Consider the following 11,607-nt stretch of genomic DNA (forward strand, 5'->3'; position numbering starts at 1 on the left):
CCAAAAATTTATACTTCTAAAACATATTTAGTGAAAGAATCTCTCCTATCACTTTCCCTTAGTTACCAATCTATACATATAAAAGCCTAAGCAACGGTTGGACCGTCCGACTGGTAGCTATGACGCACACTGACCACCAGGGGGCAGACGCTCAATGCAGGTGATGCCAAGCTGCAGTGACTTGGCAGCTGTGGTTCTCAGGTGATGCACTGGAAACCAGAGAGGAGGGAGCCCAATTCCAGGGTGCGTTACCTGAGAACTGCCCTCTTGCAATTCGGGACCCCTCGGGGGATGTTAGAGAGCCGATTTCAGCCCGCAGGCCAGGCTGAGGGACCCCACCAGTGCACAAATCTGTGCACTGGGCCTCTAGTTTTGTACATATTTTTCTAGGTATAACACACATAAGCACAAGTATAGACATGTGGTCTTTTTTTTTTTTTCCAGAGAGGAAGGAAGAGGGAGAGAGAGATGGAAACATCAATAATGAGAATCATTGATCGGCTGCCTCCTGCACACCCCCAACTGGGGATTGAGCCCACAACCCAGGCATGTGCTCTTGAGTGGAATCGAACCCAGGACCTTTAATCCACTGAGCCAAACCAGCTAGGGTGACATGCGGTCTTTCTTTTTTACACAAATGGTGATACGTGTTATATACAGGGTGGGGCAAAAGTAGGTTTACAGTTGTTTGTGTGGAAAACAATACCATATTTAATAAACAAACCTGTACTGAATTACTTGGAACATAAGTCATTTTATATTTTTAGAAGTACACTGTATCTGGAGGATAAATTCCTAAAGTGGAATTTCTGTGTCAAAGGGTATATGTAGCCCGGCCAGCGTGGCCCAGTGGTTGAGCGTCAACCTATGAATCAGGAGGTCACAGTTTGATTCCTGGTCAGGGCATATGCCTGGGTTGTAGCCTTGATCCCCAGTGTGGGGTGTGCAGAGGGCAGCTGATCAGTGATTCTCTCTCATCATTGATGTTTCTATCTCTCTCTCCCTTTCCCTTTCCCTCTGAAATCAATAAAAACATATTTTTTAAAAATAAAATTAAAATAAAATAAATTTTTAAAAAAACCTTGAAAAAAATTTTTAATAAATTTTTTAAAAGATATATGTATTAGATAGATTTAATCAAATTTCCCTGTAGAGGTTACAACAATTACATTCCCACCATTAATGGATGAGAATGCTTGTTTCCCCACAGCCTTGCCAACACAGTATGTTGTAATTTTTTAACTTTGCCAAGTTGATAGATGAAAATTGTATTTTAGAGTGGTTTTAGTTTGCATTTTAATTCAACTACTACAAGTAAAGTTAAAACATTTTTATTTTTAATAGTCATTTACGTATCCCTTTCTGTGAATCATTACATGTTTCTTTGCCCTTTTTTGAGTTTTTGATCTATTTAGTAATTGATTTATAAGAGCTTTTTTGTATCTTGGGGAAAAATAGTGGGGGGTTTTGTTTTGTTTTGGGGGGCTTTTTTTGGTGAGAATATTTTTTTCCTTTGCTTTTTAGAGAGAGGGGAAGGGAGGAAAATGGGGGTTAGAGGAGAGAGAAACATTGATGTGAAACACATCGATTGGTTGCCTCCAGCACATGCCCTCGACCAAGACTGGTGATTGAACCAACGTGCCCTTGACCAGGAATCGAACTCCAAATCCTTCAGTGTGCCATCCAGCACTCTAACCACTGATCAACACCGGCTAGGGCTAGCCCTTTGTTTTTTATGAGTTGCAAACGTTGCATGTTTTTAAATAGAGTGATTTGGTAGCTAAGTGGTTCTTTAGTAAGTGGTCTTTTTGCTAATTTACCTACCATCAACACTCATGTCATAGTTCAGTGTCATTCTATGGGATTTGAAAGGCTTTGCTCTTCTTTACTAGAGAGCCAGTAGACTTGACTCCCTCTGTCAGTGCTATGCTAGTCTAATTAAAATGGAAAGCTGTAAGGTAGGAGTTCTAACATTACATGTGAAGTCATTTCAGATTTGCTCAGAGCTCAACAAAATCTAGTCTAACTTTGATTTAGTGGTGGAGTGTTTAGGTTGAGACATCAGACCAAAAACTTGTAGCAATGCCATTTATTTCAAGTTACACTTAGGGTCTAGTTCTGCTTGCTTCAAAAATGGAAGGATTCAATAATCATTTCAGTGTTACTGGTTTGTAGGTATGCTGTCAGCATCATGTGGGAATTGGATAAAACCTCCTATGAAATTAAGAAAGTGTGGTATGGCAGAACCATTATTCGATCATCATACAAACTGTTTTATGAAGCAGCCCAGGAACTACTGGACGGGAACTTTAACATCATCGATGATATTCCAGAATTCAGAGACTTGGATGAGAGGAGCAGACAAGCCAAGCTAGAGGAGTTAGTGTGGGCAATTGGAAAGCTGACTGACATCGCACGCCACGTCCGAGCTAAACGAGACCTCTGTGGTGCCCTGGAACTGGAAGGGGTAGAAGTTCGCGTACAGCTGGATGAAAAGAAGAACATTCGTGACCTCATCCCCAAGCAGCCCCTGGAAGTCCATGAGACGGTGGCTGAATGCATGATCCTAGCCAACCACTGGGTAGCCAAGAAGATCTGGGAGAGCTTCCCTCATCAGGCCTTGTTGCGCCAACACCCTCCTCCACACCAGGAGTTTTTCTCGGAGTTGAGAGAATGTGCTAAAGCGAAAGGCTTCTTCATAGATACACGGTAGTTCCTCTTTTGAGGGGGCAGAGGAATGGGAGGGAATGTTGTACACTTACTTATCTTACAGTAGATCTTAAAATGTGATAGCCAGATCGTTGACCAAAAATAGAAAACTTCTTGGCTTTTTCTTCATATACTAAAATGTAGGTATAGAGCCTCAAAATTAAAACAAGTCTGTTGAGGCATAATTTTGACCCACTACAATTTGTAGTGCAGAAGCAAAGAACCTTGATTTAATCTCATCTAGTCCTCAGGCAGATCCCCCAAAATAATTCTATTTATTTCACTACTTTAAAAATGCAGCAGATGGCAAATTAGTCCAAGCCACCATGGATGGAGACTTTTTACTCCCTACCTCCAAGATAAAATGTTTCCCTTTAAAAATTATGTATAAAAGGATTTATCAATATTTTATTTTGAAGTAACAGGTGCTAATTTTATTCATTAATCAAAATGGATTTTTTGCCACTATCTTAGCTGATGGTATCTTTTGCTCACGGTATTGCTTTGCTTTCCTATTCCTCATTCTCCATCATTCCTTTCCCTCTTTTCTCTTAGTGGGCTACATACGGAACTTAATTATATGCTCTATTATTAAATTTTTAGTATAATCCTATATTTCCTGTGGGTTTTTGTAATTTTTAAAAAATATTATTTTTTACTGATTTTACAAAGAGGAAGGGAGAGGGATAGAGAGAAACATCAATCGGCTGCCTCCTGCACGACCCCTATTGAGGATCAAGCCCGCAATCTGGGCATGTGCCCTGACCAGGAATTGAACTGTAACTTCCTGGTTCATTGGCTGACACTCAACCACTGACCCACACCAGCTAAGCTATTTCCTGGATTTTTAAAAATTATATGAGAGTAAATAAATAGAATGATTTATCTCTCTTTAAATAATAATAATTTAGGTTTCTTTTACTTGTGTACCTCAAATTTAGTTTAGTTTAGTTTAGTTTTTTAACTCTATCTGGCTCTATAATTCTTGATTTTAAAAAAGAAAAAGTCCAGCCCTCACCGGTTTGGCTCAGGTGGTTGGAACATCATTTGATTCCTGGTGGTTTGATTCCCGATCAGGTTACATACCCAAGTTGTAGGTTCGAACCCCAGTTGGGGCATATACAGGAGGCAACTGATCAATGTTTCTCTCACATTGATGTTTCTCTCTCCCTCTCCCTTCCTCTCTCTCTTGAATCAATGAAAACATATCCTCAGGTGTGGATTAAAAAAAGAAAAGAAAAAGTCTATTCTTTGACCTACAGTAGTTTAGGTTAGGGGTGTTAGGAGTTCAACAAGTATTTGACCACCTGCTTTGTGCCAAGCATTAATTTAACCTTATAGGTATTACCACATTACTCTTTACTACTCAAGAAACAGACTGATGAGTGAAGTGTTCCCTCAGAGTGTTAGCTTACAAGTCGTTGCTGGGGACTAAATAAAAGTTCTTCCATTTTTCTGTCAGGTCCAATAAGACACTGGCTGATTCTCTGGATAACGCGAATGACCCTAATGATCCCATTGTAAACAGACTGCTCCGCTCTATGGCTACGCAGGCCATGTCTAACGCACTCTATTTCTCCACTGGATCCTGTGCGGAGGAGGAGTTCCATCATTATGGTGAGTGATAAAGTTTTCCTTCTGTGGCCCTAACCTTGAGCTGGTTGTTTCAAAAGTAGTTTTTGTTGTTATTTATTTTGATCTTTTGGTTCTTTTTGAAGGTCTTGCATTAGATAAATACACTCACTTTACTTCTCCAATAAGAAGATATGCAGATATCATAGTACACCGATTGTTAATGGCAGCCATTTCAAAAGATAAGAAAATGGAAGTTAAGGAAAATTTGTTCAGCAACAAAGATCTTGAGGAATTATGCAGACATATCAACAATAGAAACCGAGTAAGAGGGGTTTTAATTTCTCTTACCCAGTATCTCTTTTGCTAAGAGAATATCACCTTTTATTGTGTAATAGAATGAAGTACCATATATTCTATCAAATTAAATGTTAGAATCATTCTAACCAATGAAATAACATGAAAAATTATAAAGCTTGTTGAGTAGCTCTTAATACATTTACAAATGTCCTGAAGTAACTTAATGTGAATTTGGAAGATTTAACAATAGATGTTTTTCCCTAAAATATAGAAATGTAAAAAATCATCTATCATCTTACCATCCGGAGATAACCATTATTAACAATTTTAGATAATGCTTATTTATAAAAATATTATACCATACATGTTGTTTTGAAATCTGCCCTTTTTTCCACTTAAAACATCTGTTATTGATTGCACACCATGTCAATATACTTACATCATTGTTTTAGAAGCTGTTTTATGTTCTATTTCATATTGTTGCTAGTGGCTTCAATATTGCACAGCATCAAACTAGACCATTTGGTGACACATAAAATTAGAAACTACCTTAATGTTTAATATAATTTTCTATATCCAATGTTCTATAGTTCTGTGCTTTGCAGTATTATTATAGCCACTGGCCATGTTGACTATTTAAATTAAAAATTTTTAATTGATGCGAGAGAAACATCGATCAGTTGCCTTCTTCATGTGCCCAGACCGGGGATCAAACCTGAAACCTAGGTATGGGCCCCAACCAGGAATCGAACCCGCAACCTTCTTGGTGTATGGGATGACGTTCCAACCTGGGGCAGAACCTAGCCGTTTTGAAGACATTGTTTCTGTGGGACTATAAATTTCATGTTTCTTCTGGAATGTCAGAGAAGTCTGTCATCATGCTTTGGGGTTGTGCTTCTTACAGGCAGCACAGCATTCTCAGAAGCAGTCTACTGAGCTCTTCCAGTGCATGTATTTTAAAGACAAAGACCAAGAAACTGAGGAGCGTTGCATAGCCGATGGGGTTATTTATTCAATTAGAACAAATGGCGTGCTTGTATTTATACCAAGGTATGTTATGTCTAACATAAAAATTGTTAATAAATTATAGTTAAAATAAAAATGTAGAGCAACAAACAATACTTTAGATATAATTTAAGATTTATTTTAGCAATTATTATTTTTTAAATATATTTTTATTGATTTCAGAAAGGGAGAGGGGTAGAAAGAGATAGAAATAGCAATGATGATAGAAAATCATTGATGGGCTGCCCCTCACTGGAGATCTAGCCCGCAACCCAGACATGTGCCCTGACCGGGAATCAAACCATGACCTGGTTCATAGGTCAATGCTCAACCGCTGAGTCACGCCAGCCAGACTTTTAGCAATTATTTATAGTTACCATATGTACATAATGTATTATACACAGTAGGGAAAAGTAGGTTTACAGTTATTCATATGGAAAATAATAGAATAATTAATAAATAATAAAAGAATAAACTCTGTGTTTCACATACAACTGTAAACTTACTTTTGCCCCATCCTGTATAATTCACTATAAAAGTATAAAAGATTAGAATCTAGTATATCTGTATCAGTCTTAGGATAGGATTTTACTTATTTAGCAAGATATTTTGTTTGATCAATGAAATAAAAATTTAGAGGTAAATCACAGGAAAAATTATTTTTAATTTAAAAGAAAAACTAGCATTCTAGATAAGTATTCCAGATCTGCATACTAAGAATATATTATCTCTGTATTTTTATTCTGGCAATGATTCAGGTTTGGGATTAAAGGTGCTGCTTACCTAAAAAATAAAGATGGCTTAGTAATCTCATGTGGGCCAGATAGCCGTTCTGAATGGAAGCCAGGATCCCTTCAACGATTTCAGAACAAAATCACCTCTACCACAACAGCAGGGGAATCTGTTACGTTCCATTTGTTTGACCATGTAACAGTAAGTCTTGTATTTACATTACATATTGCTTTCAGTGTAAAGAACAAAGAATGTGATTTAGTAATACGCATTTTATCCTCTGTGATAGGTGAGAATATCCGTACAGGCCTCACGATGCCATTCTGATACAATCAGGCTTGAAATAATGAGCAACAAACCATACATGATACCAGATACAGAACTTCTTCATCAGAGTGCCCCCTTGCTAAAGAGTGACCTGGTGAAGGAAGTAACTAGATCTGTGGAGGAAGCTCAGCTTGCCCAAGAAGTCAAAGCAAACATCATTCAGGAAGATTTTCAAAAATACTGCCAAACCAAAGGTAGAAGCCTGTACATGCTTCTAGAAGAGATACGGGACCTAGCTCTCCTAGATGTCTCAAACAGTCATGGAATATGAAGTACTCATCTTACTTCAATAAAATAAAAGGGTTTTATGTGAATGTTTTACCCTCTTTCCAACAATAACGTTAGTCGAATTTTTGTGTCACCCAATGTTCTAATCCATTGAGATTGGGTAAATATTTCACATACTGTAGTCCCCCCTTACCTGCAGTTTTGCTTACCATGTTTTCAGTTACCCACAGTCAACCACAGTCCAAAAATATTAAATGGAAAATTCCAAAAGTAAACAATTCATAAGTTGCAAAGTGCATGCCATTCTGCCTAGCATGATGAAATCTCGCTGTCCTGCTTCATCCCGTACAAGACATGAATCTTCCAGTGTATCCACAGCAAAGCAGTATATGCAGTCAACCTGTTAGTCACTCAGCCATCTTGGTTATCAGGTTGACTGTCAGTATTACACTGTTTGTGTTTCAAGTAATCCTTAGTTTACTTCATAACGGCCCAAAAGTGCCGGAAGCTAATTCCAGCATGTCATAAATGCAAGAAGTTTCATCAAAAGGTTGATAGAACCTTGAGGATTGCCTGCTGGAAATGGCTAAGGGCATTTCCCCACACCTAAAGATTTGCATAGATGATTGCTTGCTGCCAGACAGATGAGGGCATTTTAATCTACATGTTATTGCCTCCTACTGGCCAAACACCTGAACAGCTGTAGGCAGTTCCCCCAGTCTGACAATGGATTCTGTATACTAAACCTTGCCTTTGATGTATATCTACTTTGCCTTAGAACAATTTGTGTTAATTAAAAGCAAAGGGTCCAGAGAGACAGAGAACTTGGTTACTATAACCAAGCTCCTCTGGCTCCCCAAAATGCCTTCCAAAATTATGTTTCATCTCTAGACTCTTTAATAATTTACAGCAGTCCCTTCTCCAGATTCCTGAACCCTTCTAGATGCTGGACAAGACCCCCGGCACAAAAGCACAAAGTGATGCTGATAATTCAAATGTGCCACAGAGAAGCAATAAAGTGCTTCCTTAAGTGAAAAGGTGACAGTTCTCAGTAAGGAAAGAAAAAGAAATTATATGCTAAGGTTGTTAAGATCTACAGTAAGAATGAATCTTCTGTCTGTGAAATTGTGAAGGAAAAGGAAATTCATGCTAGTTTGCTAAGAGACCACATTCACATAGCTTTTATTCCAGCATGTTATAATTCTATTTTATTATTAATTATTGGTGTTAATTTCTTACTGTTTCTAATTTGTAAATTAAACTTTATCATAGATATGTATATATAGGAGAAAACACGGGATAGGTAGGATTTGGTACCATCCAGTCTCAGACACCTACTGGAGGTCTTGGAACATATCCCCTGGAGCTAAGTGGGACTACTGTATGTGTAAAATGTTTTCTCATCTTTAAAGTTGCATTAAATAAAGTACAATTAGGTCACTATGGAAACTGATTTTTCAGAAATGAATAGTGAATGTTGGCTCTGCAAATCAGGTTGCCAGTTGTTTTTTAATAAACCCAGAATTAATATTTGGTTAGCTTGCCTAAAAACAGTTCTTTCAAATCAGTTCTTTCCACTAATTGCAACAGTGGGCCATTTGAGTCATAGACCCGTCTGACATCTGTCAGATTAACTTTTCAGTCAATGGATTCTATATACTAAACCTTGCCTTTGATGTATATCTGACTATGGATTCTATATACTAAACCTATTTCAGATAGTGAGACTTGGTCCTGTCCACCTATCCCTTTTAAACTATTTCCTATTTGACTCTAACCTCCCCTGCTATCCCCAGCACCAGTTGGTGATAGGGCATAGGAGTAGAGTGGGGTGCTCAGGTAAGCTGTTCTCTCAAACCTCCCTTTCCACCCTCATTTTTGATGATGAGTTACATTGGTCTTGCTCTTGTTGGAGACTTGTCCCTTTGCCAGCAAATCCCACCCCTGGAAAAGTAACTGCCCTTTCCCTCTGTCATCTCCTCTAATCCAGCTGGTGAGGGTGAAGAGCCAGAACAGGCCATCCTGAGAAAGCAGTTTCTCTAGCCATTGGTTGGATCTAAAGAGACTGGACTCCATCTTCTAGCTGATCACCCTACTGACAGCGACAAGCCACAATCCTCAAAGCTTATGCCTCTTGGCCCTTTACTATAATGGCCCCCAGCAAGACTACAGCCTCCCTAGCCCCCCATATCTCTATATTCTTGTACTCAACTTCCTGGCCTTTCAACCAAACCATCCCTGTCACTCTCCACCCCACCTGAATCAACAAGCCTGAAGAGAGCAAGCTGTCCAACTTCATGGATGGAAGCCACTTCAGAACCCATCCCTCTGTAGGTCTTTCTCATATAAAGCAACTCTCCCATCTCCTAGTTTGTAAAAACTAGCTTTGACTTTCCCTTTCCCCAATGAGAATCTCCTGCCAAGAACTAGAGAGACTTTCTTTAAACTTAGTTGTCAATGTAGTACTTCCTTATCTGTAATTACCCCTCTAAAATCCCCAATCCAGGTGGGGAGAAAAAAAAAAAAGAAAATCCCCAATCCTTGGAATCTCTCAACTCAAAGGTCTCCTGTGAACCTGCCATATTCTCATAATACTTTTCAAGTTTCTCTCCAACTGGTCAGTAGGTACCAAGGAGCATTTGAACCTCCCTAGCTCCTAGGCAGGGCAGGCAATATATCAACCTTTCATGTGACCCTTTAAATATTTAAGTCATTTCTCAAAATACATGTAAATGCATATAAAAACCTTAACCATTTTACCAAAAGTGAAAATTGCTCAACTAAATAGCAATAAGAAACTTTTATAGAACCAAGATGGTGGCATAGGTAAATGACATTACTCACAGCCTCCCACAACCACATCTGAAATATAGAGCAACCATCCTTCAGAACTGCCTGAAATCTGGCTGAATAGAACTCCTACAAATAAGTAAAGAAAATACATCGAGATTGGTGGGAGGGGCGGAGGCATGTAATAGGCTGTTCAGACACCCACATCTGGCATTTTTTTTCATCAAGAGGGATATCTCGGCTGCAGAAGCCTCCCGAGAGAAGCAAGGGGTCCCAGGGTTCCTGAGCTGGGAATCCTCCTATATAATAAAAGCCTAATATGCAAATCGGAACAGCGGAATGATAGGTGGAACAACCAGTAACACACTGACCACCAGGGGGCCGACGCTCAATGCAGGAGCTGCTCACAGCCCACAGACCCCAGACCAGCCAAGGCAGGTGCCAGCGGGGGCCACCCAATTGCCCCGCCAGTCACCCCACAGATCAGCCCTGATCACCAGCCAGGCCTAGGGACTCTATCCGTGTACAAATTTCATGCACTAGGCCTCTAGTTTGGGCTATAAAAACCAGCAGGGATTGGCTGAGTGATACAAAGGCTGCTGGAGACCCAGGTAGTTTCTCAGAAAGAGCCAGTGCTCAGACTTACTTCCTCTGAGCTGTAGCGCTGGGGCAGCAGCTTGGCCGGGGGGATGGGGGAGATCCAGGGACATATGGGGGAAGTTTGGATTATCTAGCATTGGAGCAAGAACTCAGGGGTGGTTTTCTCTCAGACGAGGCTGTTCACTGGGGTCATTGTTCCTATGCTGAAATCTCCCCTGTCACAGAGCTGACTTGCACCCATATCTGAGTTTCTATCAGCTTGGTTCATACTGTTCGCTCCACCAGGAAATTCCCAGAGGCTACACCTCACCCAATTTGCTGCCCCACCCAAGCTGTTTGCAGTGGCTTTTCCATATGAATGTCCTGTCCTGGCTCAGGTTTCAGACATTCCTAAAACCTCTCAAACATGCAGCAGCTGGCATCAGGGTGCCCCATATCTATGAATTAGAAGCCCAAGATCTGGCACTAGCACCAGCCTGCCTTGCTTCATAGCTTGGCCTCAGCTGGGCACTTCTAAGCCCAACACAAGTAGCAGCCATCTGCAGATAGCTCTATAGCTCCTGCCAGGTGGCCCCAGGCAGTGACTGACTTTGCACCTCCCAGGAGGCCCCAAAGCCACTATACCCGGTGGACAGTTTCAGACCATAGCAGATTACAACTCTACACATCCACAAGCGACACACTCAAGGGGAAGACTCAGCAGCAAAGCCCCACTGAAGCAAGTCCTGCCCCATAGGAGTGCCTCCTGCACAGCAGCTCTTCCACTGTAGCCACAGCTGGCCCTCACAGCCAATAGAGGTCAATTCCTCCCAGTGATGCCAACAGCAATCAAGGCTCAACTACAATAAGACTGTTTACACAGCCCACACAGGGGAGAACTTAGAGTGCCCAGCTTAAGTGACTGGGGAGGCTAAGTCACTGGGCCCTCCAAGACACCTACTACACAAGGCCACTTTACCAATTAGCAGCTCTACCTAATACATAAAAGCAACACAGGGGAGCAGCCAAAATGTGGAGTCAAAGAAACATGTCACAAATGAAAGAACAGAAGAAGTCTCCAGAAAAAGAACTAAATGAAATCGCAGCAAGCAAATTACAGGATACAGAGTTCAAAACAATGATTATAAGGTTGCTCAAGGATCTCAATGAGAGCTTCAAGAGACTTAGTGAGATGTTCAGGATCTTAGAATTTCAAAGATATGAAAAAGGACCAGTCAGAAATGAAGGATACACTAACTGAAATGAAAAATAATTTACAGGGAATGAACAGCAGAGTAGAGGATACCAAGAATCAAATCAACGATTTGGAATATGAGGAACCAAAAATCACCCAGTCAGAAGAGC

At 40.3% G+C, this 11,607-nt stretch overlaps 1 protein-coding gene across 4 annotated transcripts in view; it reads left to right on the top strand.

Moving 5' to 3' along the window:
• The window catches only part of DIS3L (DIS3 like exosome 3'-5' exoribonuclease), a gene marked incomplete at its 5' end in the record, with an annotated part of 32,308 nt that extends 25,349 nt beyond the window's left edge, over positions 1–6,959 (top strand). For all 4 annotated transcript variants that reach the window (XM_079768937.1, XM_079768939.1, XM_079768938.1 and 1 more), the window contains 6 exons: positions 2,176–2,709; positions 4,172–4,326; positions 4,428–4,606; positions 5,486–5,631; positions 6,345–6,519; positions 6,608–6,959. In XM_079768937.1, coding sequence (XP_079625063.1) covers positions 2,176–2,709; positions 4,172–4,326; positions 4,428–4,606; positions 5,486–5,631; positions 6,345–6,519; positions 6,608–6,916 — 1,498 coding nt within the window. In that variant the 3' untranslated portion in view covers positions 6,917–6,959. The remainder of the gene's footprint in view (positions 1–2,175; positions 2,710–4,171; positions 4,327–4,427; positions 4,607–5,485; positions 5,632–6,344; positions 6,520–6,607) is intronic.
• Positions 6,960–11,607: the final 4,648 nt, after the last annotated feature.

Source organism: Cnephaeus nilssonii (genome assembly GCF_951640355.1).
Source record: "Cnephaeus nilssonii genome assembly, chromosome: 4".
Lineage (NCBI taxonomy): Eukaryota > Metazoa > Chordata > Mammalia > Chiroptera > Vespertilionidae > Cnephaeus > Cnephaeus nilssonii.